A 13,467-nucleotide genomic window follows, 5' to 3' on the forward strand; every position below is an offset into this window, starting at 1 on the left:
TTAGCGGGTTAGCTCCGGAGGATGAGGAAGAACTTGTGGGTGCGCCGGTGCCTCAGCCTACTGGGTCATCTGGCAGAAGAATGAAGCCGTACGCGGAGGAGTTAAGGTAGTTAATTATTGTTTTATTTAATTTTAGGAGGTTTTAAAGCATTGTAAATTTATAAAATCAAGCATTTCGGTAGGATTGTTTTTATTTTTTCAAATTATTAAAACAATTTTTTTAGAAGTAACAATATTTTGTTAAATTTCAAATTAATAAAATCAGTAGCAATTACATTTTTTTATTCTATTTTAGATTATTTAATCTTATTAATAATTGATGTATTGATTTATTTAGCACTTTGTAAAGGACGCCAGGTGTCAGGAGGATAGATCAGCAAACACTGTGAACGTTTAAATTAAAATACATAAAAAATGGGTTACGCGATTGCACTTTGCGTGAGATTATGGTTCGATAATGAAGGCATTACCTACAACTACAAACGTGCTGGAGATGGGACAGAAAACAACACTCTCTTCATTTCGAGCGTTGAGGCGCTCGCCCCCGACATGGACATTAATAAATGGGGTGCGGCGCGGAAGGAGCTGAAAAAGGTTCTGAAGGAGCAGCTGGCTGAGAATCCGGCAGTGACATTGCATTCGGATTACCACGCGGAGGGGATCCTGCAGGAGATATTAGTGAAACATCAAATTAGGACATTCCTCGCAGTCCCGTGCAAGCAAACAACAACCATAAGGAAAGAAGGGGCTATATGGTTAATGAAAGTGAATAATCCCCTAATAACCAAGAAACTCTATGTGTTTGTAGACTGTTAGTGGCTAATCTTTACTTTGTGGACGACGATTTCGAAGTTTATATTTTTTTGGTGGGACGGCTGTCACGGCTGGCTGTAGCGGGCTAGCTCGTTCCAGGGGTTCGTCGGCTTCTTCGTTGGAGGAAGACTTTGTTCCTGCTTCTCCAATTACTGGCCTTAGCGGGTTAGCTCCGGAGGATGAGGAAGAACTTGTGGGTGCGCCGGTGCCTCAGCCTACTGGGTCATCTGGCAGAAGAATGAAGCCGTACGCGGAGGAGTTAAGGTAGTTAATTATTGTTTTATTTAATTTTAGGAGGTTTTAAAGCATTGTAAATTTATAAAATCAAGCATTTCGGTAGGATTGTTTTTATTTTTTCAAATTATTAAAACAATTTTTTTAGAAGTAACAAAATTTTGTTAAATTTCAAATTAATAAAATCAGTAGTGTAACAATACTAATTCTCACGACGCGTGGGCTCGAATACTTTCTCGCTCGCACAGTACTGCGTCACACCGGCCAGCCACCGAGGAGGACCGAGCGCGCACGACGATCGCCGACCGGGCGGTATAAAAGCCGCAGCCCGCGCCGCATCAGATTACTTAGCTAGCGACTGCCTTAGCGATAGGTACACCTCTGTCCTTTGGCGAGTCATAATGAGTCTGGAGTTCGATAGCCCACCTGCAGTCTTCTCCAAGACTTACCTAGGTCCCTTGGCGATAGGTTCATAGACTGTCCCTTGGTTTTAACATTATTGTGAGCTGTCACGCTCAACAATGACAACTACCCACTCTTTTAAAGAAGAAGTTGCATCTACCCTACATAATTTTTCTAAACTACCCTACGTGTAAAATGGGACTGTACAAAATAAATAAGGAGGCAAACGACGAATCATCTAAAGAAGGTAGTAACAACACAACAAGAAGTCATAGTAGCAACAGAAAATCCACAGTAACACCAATACAGTTGATGTATGCTATTCAGACCAGCTTCACTCCAGGGGGAATTTTAGATTATTTAATCTTATTAATAATTGATGTATTGTGCTGTATTTATTTGTTGTTTTAGTATATAAGTTAGTTTATAGGTAATTGTAATGTGACTCGAGATGTATTTTGAGGTGTTTTGATATGAATAAAAAGTTAATAATACAAACAAATTTAATTTCAACATACTTTTTTTATTTCAGAAACATGTGGAACTGGGAGAAAGTTGTCCTAGAATTGGGTACGGAAGACCAGTGTCTACAGTTTGCAGAGGATAGAGGCCTTATTCCTGCTACAAAAATGTGCAGGATTCACCGCAAGCCAATGGCTGTAACTAAGGCAGGCAAATTTGGAAAATTTAGATGCAGGAAGAGCACCTGAAGAACCGAATCAGTGTCCCGTGCAAAAGGGACCTGGTTTGACAATGTCAAGCTGCCTATCTCTGCAATATTCCGAATAATGTTTTGCTTCAGCGAGGGCTTGTCATATAATGCTACCATGAAGCATGTAGCTTCCCGGAACTACCCCACTGTAACTTCTAGCAAATCAATTGCGAATTGGTTTAACTTTTGTCGGGAGGCAGTCATGTTTTACGAGTTAGACCATCAAAAGGGCACAGGCAAGATTGGAGGCCCTAACAAAATTGTGCAAATTGATGAATCTAAATTTGGAAAAAGAAAATATAACAGACGAAGATATATAGAAGGGCATTGGGTATTGGGTAATAGGGACGATAGAAGATAATTATGAACGCGATCGCACGTGCAGACGATAGAAGATATGGGGTCACGTGACGTAAGTCAGAACCGTCATACGCACTTTTCGTTCGCTCCGTGATATTTATCGAAGACTGGTCTTTTAGGTAAACCGCGTTTTGGAATTGAATGGCAGATGGGATATATCACTGACACGGTAAAGGATCGACCATCGCGGCTTTGGCAAGCACTGCCATTCGTGCGGGATGTGGATGCCGCGAAGGGTCCTGCGGAAAGAAAGTAAGATGGCGTTGGCATAAAAAATATTTGAATTTAGTGTGACGATCAAAATTGGAATAATGCAACTGTTTTTCGCTTTTTCTTTCCAACAATAATGTGAAGTATAAAATAAATAAGTAATATATTTATCACTTAAATATTTCAGGCACATGCCCTTAGTGTAATATACGGACTGTGCCGAGACGACAATTCCAATGCTATGCATCAAGATGCATCGAATGTGATGCCGTATTATTAGGTAAGTACCTACGCTAAGTATATTGCGTGGCGTTATTGGTCGCTTTTTTACCATGCCGTGGACGATTTTACCGTGGATGGTGTGCCAATCCAATAAAAGTAATATATGATAAACCTACATCTGTTGGTTTTACTGTCTTAGAGCTTTCTAAAACACTAATGTATGATTTCCACTACAACTACATAAATAAAATACGGTGATAGTGTTCCTTGTTATACACGGATACGGATTCATTAATTTATCAAATCAGTACTAACGACTTCTTTGAAGATATAGAACCAGATTTGATAACTAAATATGACACTTTCCAACAAACAACGTTTACGGTTTTCCAAGAGTGAATAACAATCGGAGTCTAATGAAATATGAGAGTAAAGGTCGTATTATTAATGAAATTATTGGACTAAGATCTAAAATGTATGCCTATACCTTAGAAGAAAAAGAATATATTAAAGACGAAAAGAAGAAGAAGGTAGAATTATGTGTTAAAAGAAACAAGGGAGTGACAACCGCAGCTGCCAGAAAAATCCACTTTGAGAACCATCGAGCGTCTTAATTAAAAAAAAAAACATTTCATGATATTATGTTATGTGTATCATCAGAAGTGCTAAACATAAATTATTCACTACAGAAATTAAGAAAAAAACGTTGTGTGGTTCAGATGATCAAAGGTTCCATGAATGACCACAAAAAACACTACCTTGGGGTTATTACGCTAATAATCAACTATTGTGGGTTGGCATTTGAATCACGCATTATAGGGAGGGGGGACCACCTGAAAAACGCAGTCTATACTCGGAGGAGGTTCGGGAAATGTGGAACCTAGCACGAGTGCTCCGTCAGTTGGGAACCAAGGAGCAAGGGATCGCATTTGCCGTGGAACAAGGCCTTGTCTGCGGTGAAAAGCTTTGTCCTATCAAAATAATAGCAGATCATTTTGCAGTAACCTACCTAGTGAATAGTCATGCGTTACTTTGCGGAAATCCATAGTAATTAAAACCAAAAATTTTATATTTTTGATTTATTTTTAGTACTAAACCGCGAGAGCGGCTTGTGCGGTGTGCTTTACAAGATGGTATTTTCTTATTTTATCATGCCACCCCGTTAAAACCAACATAATTAAATTAATCAAATAATTAAAACCATTTTATAGATTGAAAAGCAAAAAGATGACAGCACCTTATACGAAGAATATATAGACTGCCTAAGCACCACTCTTTCCGTACCTATATGCTGACTCAGTTGTTACCTATATTGCGGGATTTGTATCGAGGAAATTATCATGACATGCGCTGCCTTACTCGTATTGTTTGGAGATCCGAACAGCAATTTGAAAACGCTAATTCATTTTAAGACAAGAGGTGGTTTGAAATACCCATCGAAAGATGTTGAGGACATTACGAAAAAGACTGAAAGCTATTTTATTTTTAGTATTTAAAAATTAAGACGAATGGCCATTATCCCGCAGTATAAAATGTCAAAAATGCGCTACCTTATTGTTCGAAGATCCGAACAGCAATTTAAAAACGTTGATTCATTTTAAGACAAGAGGTGGTCTGAAATACCCATCGAAAGATGTTGAAGACTTTACGAAAAAGACTGTAAACATTATTAAACCTTGAAAAGTCAACGCCCCAAAACTATTACCTCTATATATTTAAATTCATTATGGAGCACTACTCCGAAAAATCGGACATTTTTCGGTCGGAATCAATTGATCATGACACTAATCATAAGTATCTATTAAGAAATTTGTCATTAAAACATATTTAGACATTCCGTTTAGATACTTCGGGAAAAAGGTTTCCAACAAAATCTCTCTTCGAAACTATTTAAATAAAATAGGTTTATTCCGTAACGAGTAGAAAACTAATGTTAATTCGTTAAACTGGTAAAAATGAAGTGATTTTAGAGCGGAAATCATTCCTTATTACACGACTGCCCAAAAAAAGAGTGTATTGTTTTTGTAATTAAAGTGTAAGGATGGGACCCATCCTTACATGGCGACCCTGCCAGTGCCGTATTAGGAACGCATTCTTTCATCTCGGGTGACCGACGGCGGGCCGGCCCAGCCAAATACGTCAAGATGGTGTAAAGTGTCCAGCGGAATCAAGGCAGTGCTGCATCCAATCATCCAGCGATTGAACGTGTTTATACACAAGTCGGGAAAACCAACCAGATAGACCTCGACACCAATGTCACCATAGAAGTTTCACGGATTGGAGTCTACCTTTGTGTTGTCACTGTAGCAGCTCTATTAATCGTTCTCGTGGTCTGCTTAAGATAACTATATCAACGGCTGTTTAAACAAGAGGATCGAGCGACAGGCCCATGAAAGAAATTTCCTGAAGGTGTTTTGTTTATTCCACCCGTCGCTTGATAAGTTTGAATTTGTATCGCTCTCACATTATAAGTAGGTACGGCGCACCAAGCTCGCGGTTACCAGCGTTGCCAGATACCCGTACGCAATGGAACGCATTGCGTACAATTTTATGGTTTTGCGTACTCGCGTATTCATCCAGCGATTTGCGTAGGTACTATTTTTATATTTTATCACCTGACAGCCTGAACAGAATAAATACATTTTAGGTTTTCTGACTAATATTATTTAGGAACGCACCCAAAAAATGTTTATTACTAACCCCGGCTACACACGTTGACGATAAATCGTAGCGATTAAACTGTGCAGTCCGATTTGCGCAGTTTTATCTATATGACAAATCGTTGTCGATTATCCTAACGATTTGTCATACACACGGTAGATAAAACTGCGCAAATCGGACTGCACAGTTTAATCGCTACGATTTATAGTTACGTACATATGTAGCCGGCATAATACATACTTCTATAGATTATTTGTGCCTGTCGCACGCACGACAAGCAAGTGACACTGCCGAATTGCCAATGGTCAAACTAATGACAGGGATTCGGGAGGAGTTCGCCATCTTGGTTTTGTTGGTAGCAAGTCCGCTAAATTTGAATTAATTAATAGTTTTTAGTACGGCTCCATGTCCTAACAAAAATCAGTTTTATGGTCCCATCCTGAAGAAAGCATGAAACTTGGCACGAATGTAAGTAGCTGTCATATATATACACGCTGAAATTTTTATCGTTTTGTTCCCGAAGCGTAGTGGTTAGGTATCGATTACACAGCCAAATAAAATTGTCAAAAAAAATCTAGCTCTTAGTTTCAAAATTGCCAAATAAATAAAAAATAATACAGAACTCGAAGCCGTGAGAATAAATAGTAACACAGAAAAATGCCGCCTCAAACCGTCGCCGCCGCCGCGATTTCATTCGTGCTGATTTTCTAAGGAGCTATCCCTCCCGCACCCCGCACGTCCCGCCGTCACCTGCGCAGTTCACCCCTGCACGGCCCCGTCGCCCACGAAACACCAGTCGCGATGCAATTAGTCACCAATAGGCTACTTGACTCATTTTTAAAATTCATCTCATTCATTAGAGGAAAAAAAATATCACCTTATTTCCTCGACCTAAAAAACCGCAAAAAAATATTTTAAAACTTTACTTTTCGTAATCGCCCAAAAACGATGACCGCCATGTTAATTCATAAATTAGCTGTCGTGTGAGTCATCAGACTTGAAAAACGGTTGAGGTTTTGTCCAGGGTTGGTGTCACAGATAGAGCTAGATGGAGGTAATTGAGCAGGACTTGTAAAAAGTAATGCTTACCTTTTTAATCTCAAGAAGTACGCCCATAAGGTAACGAGATGACACCAATCAACTAGGAGCGGAACTAAAAAATTTACGTAGATGGCGACACAAGCGACCCTGCTCTATTGCGTTTGTTAGCTCTGGCTGTCAGAAGTAATTTCGGAAATTCTCGATATTTATAGCAAAAATGTATTCATTTATGACTGTGGTGCAGTTAAAAAATGAATTGCGACAGAGAAATGCATCTGTAACTGGTAAAAAAGCTGATTTGATCGAAAGGTACGCAAAAACAATATTTGAGGTTATGAATAATAAATTAGCTTTTATATGGTTATTTGCTTTATTAATGCTACGCCTTTTGTTCTAGATTGGAAGCGTATGACCGAAACTTTAATTTTGGTGCAGACCCTGGTCCTAGTGAAGATCCTAGGTACGAGTGCCCGCCTGTGTCGTGCTTTAAGGATATTAATGCCGATTCGCCCATTCCACCTTTAGATAGGCACGAAATTCAGGCATATTTTGAAAAATTTAATGCCCAGAATAAAGGCAAAGATATGTACGAGTCTCGTTGCCTGCTAACCGCTAGATATGCTTCGGTCGGGGCGAGTACTTACTTTCAAGGGCAGTGTAAAGCCCAAATGAAGAAAGTTACTTACATAGTGAATGTAAAAGTGTCTAAAGAAGGTAATATCGAACAGGCCAACTGCGAGTGTGCTGCTGGCAGTGGTATTGAAGCTCATTGCAAGCATGTGTCTGTTTTATTATGTGCAGTGGAAGATATGTGCCGAACTAAGACCATTATGGTACATCAAGTGACAACACAAAAGCTGATGACGTTCAAAAGACCTCATAAGGTATTTTATAGGTCGCCTATTCAGGCACAAAATTTACCAATGAGCAGGCCAAGAAAACAAGCTGTAAATTTTAACCCACTCAAGAGAGAGGATATGATGGAGAATTATCAAGATTATGTCCACAATTTGGCCATCAACTTTGGGAAGTCAACAATGCCCATACTCCAAACAATTAAACCAGCGAATCCTTATGCTATCGAGTGGGATCATAGCAACTACACCAACCGTAATGAAAAAGAATTGTTGCTAGAACGGTTACTTTTAAAAAATGTGACGCCGGAGCAAATAGTGAATACAGAAAAAGCTACTAAGGTGCAGGATAAGTCAAAAGAATGGCACAACCTTCGTTGTTGCAGGGTAACTGCCAGCAACTTTCATGTAGCTTGCCATGCTACAACAGGCAAGGATCATTTGATTCAGAGAATAATGAATCCAAGGGCTATTCACACTAGAGCTATCACTCATGGTAAAATCCATGAAAGCACCGCTATAGCTAAATATGAAGAATACTTTGGATTAAAAGTAGAGAAAAGTGGACTGCACATATCTGAGGAGTTTCCGTTCCTGGCAGCTTCACCAGATGGTCTCTTAGGCGATGAGACAGTCATTGAAGTTAAATGTCCCTATGCTGCAAGATATATGCCTATAACTGCTGTCACAGTTCCATACCTTGAAAGTATTGTAGGCAAACTGCATTTGAAAAGAAACCATCCATATTTTTATCAGATACAGGGACAGCTATATTGCTCCAAAAGAAAGTATTGTAATTTAATAATATATACTTTTAAAGAAATTCAAGTCATCTTTTTGCAGCGAGATGATTGCTTCATTAATGAAATGGTTACAAAACTAGTAATTTTTTTTGAAAATCATTTAAAACCAGAAATAATAAATAAATATTATTACAGAAATTATGATTTAATAAAACCATAAAATAATATTTTTGTTTTATTTATTTTCCGTGTCAACTAAACTTAACACAATTATTTATAAAATAAAAATAAAAATAAAATAAAATTTATTCAGTAAGTAGGCCACAAGGGCACTTTTACACGTCGTACTAAACAGAAAAAAAAGAAAATGAACCTAAATCTACCACCGATTCCACCCTACACCTCTGACCCGAGAAGAACCGGCCAAGAAACTCGGCGGGACTTATTTTTTCAAAACAGTACAATGATACTTAAAGACTATATTAAGATACTTTCACTGTTCTGTGAGAAAACATATCAAACTACTTTAAGAGACAAATCACAGCTATCAACAAAGAACGCGCCAAAAAAATAAAAGAGTGAAATTAAACTGCAAAAATTTAAGTAGGTGCTTTGCTTACCGTTTGATATACTTTCTTCCCTGAACTGTGTCCTTTACCATAAATTACAAATTTAAAAAGAGATTATTCTCTTTTAGAATGAAATCAAACTTACAGAATTGTATTATTAACTACAGCTAAAGGGATGGTTGATTGATCGTGTTTTTTATAATTTGCATGAATACTTTATGTATGAGACCAACTAGCATGTTAACAAATATGTAGTTTTAGTTAAATTAAGTAAGTATTAGTTAAGTTGAAAATGTAATATTGTATACCCGATATGGGTTGCCGTTGTGACTGTATGTGTATAACATTGTATTCCACCTTATTGTACACGGTAAACAATAAATGACTTCTATTCTAAAAAAAAAAAAAAACCCTTAGAGATGTAAAAGGTCTCCAAGTGTCCTATATTCTAGATAAAAACTAAAGATAAAATTATGTATAACTAGCACCGAATGAAATGTCTCTCCACGCCAAATTAATCTCAATATATTCATAATGTGTTACTACATAAATATGGAACCACAGTAAGCTAAAACAGACCAGTCTTCACAAACAGCACCCGTTCACGAGTATGACGCGTATCTCAGCCATCGCCTCCCTCAACCTTTCTTTGGGAAAGTGGCGACCCGATCAACGTCGCCACCATAAGCAAAGACTTTTCAGCGAGCATGACATGTTCAAGCTGGCGGGCTCTATTTATAATAAAAGCTAAACACGTTTAGGCTGGTGAGACTTCACATTTTGTGCTTATTTTGTATGATTACATACATGTCGTCACAACCTAATTAATAACTATACATTACTGTCACATAGAGATGTAAAGGTTATTTGTCGTAAACCAGTTAACTACGGTGGATAGTGCATTGTTAATACTGTCGTAGTTAATTGCTTTTCTGTCTACCTTGAACAACAGAGATGTGTCATCAGCAAACAAGACTATATCATGTTTATCTTGCACAAGTTTCGGTAGATCATTAATGTAAACCAAGAACAGAAACGGGCCAAGTATTGAGCCTTGAGGCACTCCAAGTGCTACTGGGGAGCCGGCAGATTGAGTTCCATTAATAACCACTCGTTGTGTTCTATTCGATTATGCTTATTTCATTATGCTTTCTCTAAAATTACAACACATAGTACATATAAAAAATATTTTACCTGCAATTGGAATGTAACTGTGATCCAGATCACTTTTTAAAATCTTATATGTTTTAGTGAGGCCAATTAAGCGTTCAATGTGCACTCTTTTACTAGCTAGATTCCTATCTTTTAACACTGTTAAACCTGGTAACTGTGTTTTGCCCTTTAAAAAAGTAGGTATATTTACAGCAACATTTTTGTGTGCAAACATGTCCTGAATATTAAATCCCCGATCTGCTAAAATGCAGTCACCACTTTCACATTTACTAATTAAATTACTTCTCTCCACTGTTTGCCTGTCACTGACCGACCCAGCATATGCAGGAGAGCAGTATGATAACAATCCCCCCGGTGTTCCTCCAACAAGAACTTTAAGAGTATTTGCATGCTTGTAGCTACTCCATGACGCTTGTTGAGACGTTGGGTTTTTAGGTTTCTGTACATGAAATTCGGTCCCATCTAAAATCACCCTTATATTCGCATTATAATTTTTAAAATGTTCCGGCATATAATAATGTACCAAGTCTTTGCTTGGCCATGTGTCGAGTTTTATCCATAGTTGATACATGAAATTTATCCAGGTAATAAATATATTTGACACTGTTGTAGTACTTACATTAAAAAATCTGCTTAGTTCAAAAATACATTTATTTTGTCTTAATTTCATTATTGTTAAAAAGAACTGATCTTCAGTACTGAGCAAAATAACAGAACTACCATAATACTGTATTTTATGGGCCATAGGACTCAAAGTTGAGTAAACAAAAAAGAACTTCCGGTAAGACTCGAAGCCTGTATAAAATTGAATTGCTTTATCATCATTTTTGAATCTATGTATTGTTCCAAATACATGTTCCATGTCAATTTGCGTCTCTTTAGATGAGAATTTAGGATTATTTAAAATAGGTACTGTAAAATCATTTATATTCGCACTGATTTCTATTTCACTAGCAACGTCTATGAAGATTGGCACTGTACTTTCTTGATTTATTGATGTTGGAGTTACAGTTTCTTCTACGTCCATGGAGTGGGGCACCATTCTTTCTTCATTAATTGATGGTTGGTGGCTTGTTGATGGGGTCACAGTCTCTTCAAACCGTAACTTTTTCTGAGACCTCATCTCAAGTCGCTGCTGACGGGCTGTTGCACTTGCTGTATCTAATCTTGAAATGTTGAATGAAAATATTGAAGGTACAGCAGTTTTCTTCAAGAATCTCGCTTTCGGCTCGTAATCTGAAAGAAAGTTACCATTGCTTTAAAGTTTCGTTGCTTGGCTATAGATCACGAAAATCGAAAATAAATTAAGTAACTTACTTGTGTATATACTTTGTCCGTAATAGTCATCTGATGTAAAATGCATGGAACATAATCGCGATGAGTCTTTTGCTTTAAAGTTTTTGATTCTTAACGCTTTCTCCCAAGCCTTTCTACGCTTTGGGTCTTTAGGGAAAGCGTGAACGCCTTTATTTTTGCAGTCTAAAGCACTACACAGGGCCATTTTAATAAGATATTACCCAATAATTGTAATCTCACGATGTAATTAACAAAAAATGTATAGGATTTGACAGATGACAAGTTGAGGTTAAGCAGTGTCGATTGTGCGATACCTGGCGGGATAAAACGGCAGTTTTTCTCCTCACTTGATGTCATCGGTCTAATAGTTGATAAGTCAATGTTTGGTGTCAATGCCAAATGTTATTGTTACAAGCGAATGCTAACGAATTTCACTCGTATAAGATTCTGTGTGTAAAAAAATGGATCGTAATTATGAGTATTCCAACGTGGAATACGTTGCCATGCTGGATGCCTACGTACGTTCTGGTTTCAACATGAACCAAGCCCGGATACTGTATGCGCAGCCTGAAAATTTGAACCATTTACGTGCGCAGGGGATTGCCGAACCACAAATTCCGGCCCCTAATACGTTTTTGGCTGTCAGGCAGCGGCTCCTGAACCATGGCCAACTCCGGCACGCGGTCGACCACACTACGCGGCGGAGCTCGAGGAAGACATAATTGAATACTTCGAGCGGCACCCTATGAGAAGCACACGTATGGCCGCTCGGAGATTTGCTGTCAGTCAGTATTATGTCTGGAAGATATTAAACTCCGAAGGGCTGCACCCGTTTCACTTTCGCAAAGTGCATGCTTTGTACGAGAACGACGGGCCTGCTAGGATAGCGTTTTGTCAGTGGATTTTAGAGCATCAAAACGTAAACGTATTGTGGACGGACGAATCTACGTTTACACGTGTGGGGCTCTACAATCAACACAATGAACACTTTTGGGCGTTTAATAATCCGCACTGCATTCGTGAATCGTGCCATCAAGTGAGATTCAGTGTTAACGTATGGGCTGGGATAATTAACGATTCAATCATCGGACCCTATTTCATTGAAGGTAATTTGAATGGCCTCAATTATTTGGAAATGCTGAGGGAGGTGATTCCAAATCTAATGGAGGATGTGCCCATCGCTTATTTACGCGATATTTTTTATCAGCACGATGGATGCCCGGCCCATTATCGGCTGGAAGTGCGGAGGCACCTGGACGAAGAGTTTGGAGACCATTGGATTGGGCGCGGCGGACCAGTGGCCTGGCCTCCACGTAGTCCGGATTTAACGCCAATGGATTTTTTTTTGTGGTCGCAAGTGAAAAGACTGGTTTTTACCGAGGAAGCTCAAACTCGCGATGAACTGAGACAAAAAATAATTCGTGCTTTCGAGACTGTGAAACGTGACAGAGACATTTTACGTAAGCTTAAAGACAATTTAGTAAGACGTGCACACATTTGCATTCAGCGTAATGGACAACATTTTGAACAATTATTGCGTTACCGTGAAGTGTGATTTGTGTACATAGCTAAAAACTAAGGGTACTCACCGACCGAATCCAAGAAGGTACTTGATTATTAAAATTATTGTAAATACGCGTTGATTTCAATCTTTTAAATACGCCATAATACCTTATACCTACCTAGCCGATTCTAATTGTATTATTTTATTAAAACGTTAAAATACCGATACAACAGGGTAAGTAGGTTAGGTTATGATGGTCCTAAGCCCATAAAAGTATGAAGGAAAGATTGAAAGCAAGTCTAACAGTAACCCTTAATCTTACGTACATACCACTAAACATTCGTACGGCGGCGCCACGATTAGGTACATAGCCGGTTCCTAGCGCAGGCGGCAACGCGGTGGTTATGACTTTTTCGACGTGACGTCAGCGGTGTTACTACGTGTTTTACTCATTTCGTGAAACTGATTTTTCACTTGCTTATTTTTTTCATTTGAAGAGCTAGATTTTTTTTGACAATTTTATTTGACTGTATAATCGATACCTAACCTCTATGCTTCGGGAACAAAACGATAAAAATTTCAGCGTGTATGTGCTTCAATGTCGATATGGAAGCACGTCGAAAAATTATTTTTTTCCCCCATTCCCCCCCTTTTTATGTGCCAAATCGTGTTT

At 38.4% G+C, this 13,467-nt stretch overlaps 2 protein-coding genes across 2 annotated transcripts; one reads left to right on the plus strand and one right to left on the minus strand.

The window, feature by feature from the left end:
- Positions 1-6,781: 6,781 nt before the first annotated feature.
- LOC134670606 (uncharacterized) lies at positions 6,782-8,475 on the plus strand. Its single transcript, XM_063528408.1, has 2 exons — positions 6,782-6,964; positions 7,053-8,475. Exons 1-2 carry the CDS (start codon positions 6,873-6,875, stop codon positions 8,470-8,472), a joined length of 1,512 nt encoding a protein of 503 aa, XP_063384478.1. The 5' UTR covers positions 6,782-6,872; the 3' UTR covers positions 8,473-8,475.
- LOC134670607 (uncharacterized) lies at positions 8,475-11,941 on the minus strand. Its single transcript, XM_063528410.1, has 2 exons — positions 11,312-11,941; positions 8,475-11,230 (listed from the first exon to the last, which is right to left on the minus strand). Exons 1-2 carry the CDS (start codon positions 11,493-11,495, stop codon positions 9,957-9,959), a joined length of 1,458 nt encoding a protein of 485 aa, XP_063384480.1. The 5' UTR covers positions 11,496-11,941; the 3' UTR covers positions 8,475-9,956.
- Between the last annotated feature and the right edge of the window lie 1,526 nt (positions 11,942-13,467).

Source organism: Cydia fagiglandana, chromosome 14 (genome assembly GCF_963556715.1).
Source record: "Cydia fagiglandana chromosome 14, ilCydFagi1.1, whole genome shotgun sequence".
NCBI lineage: Eukaryota > Metazoa > Arthropoda > Insecta > Lepidoptera > Tortricidae > Cydia > Cydia fagiglandana.

Bases quoted from the DNA above. Each gene is read 5' to 3' on its own strand.
- LOC134670606 (XM_063528408.1), top strand. From the start codon at position 6,873: ATGTATTCATTTATGACTGTGGTGCAGTTAAAAAATGAATTGCGACAG. The intron at 6,965-7,052 runs GTACGCAAAAAC...CTTTTGTTCTAG, and splicing joins AAAGCTGATTTGATCGAAAG to ATTGGAAGCGTATGACCGAA.
- LOC134670607 (XM_063528410.1), bottom strand. From the start codon at position 11,495: ATGGCCCTGTGTAGTGCTTTAGACTGCAAAAATAAAGGCGTTCACGCT. The intron at 11,231-11,311 runs GTAAGTTACTTA...ACTTTCTTTCAG, and splicing joins CGGACAAAGTATATACACAA to ATTACGAGCCGAAAGCGAGA.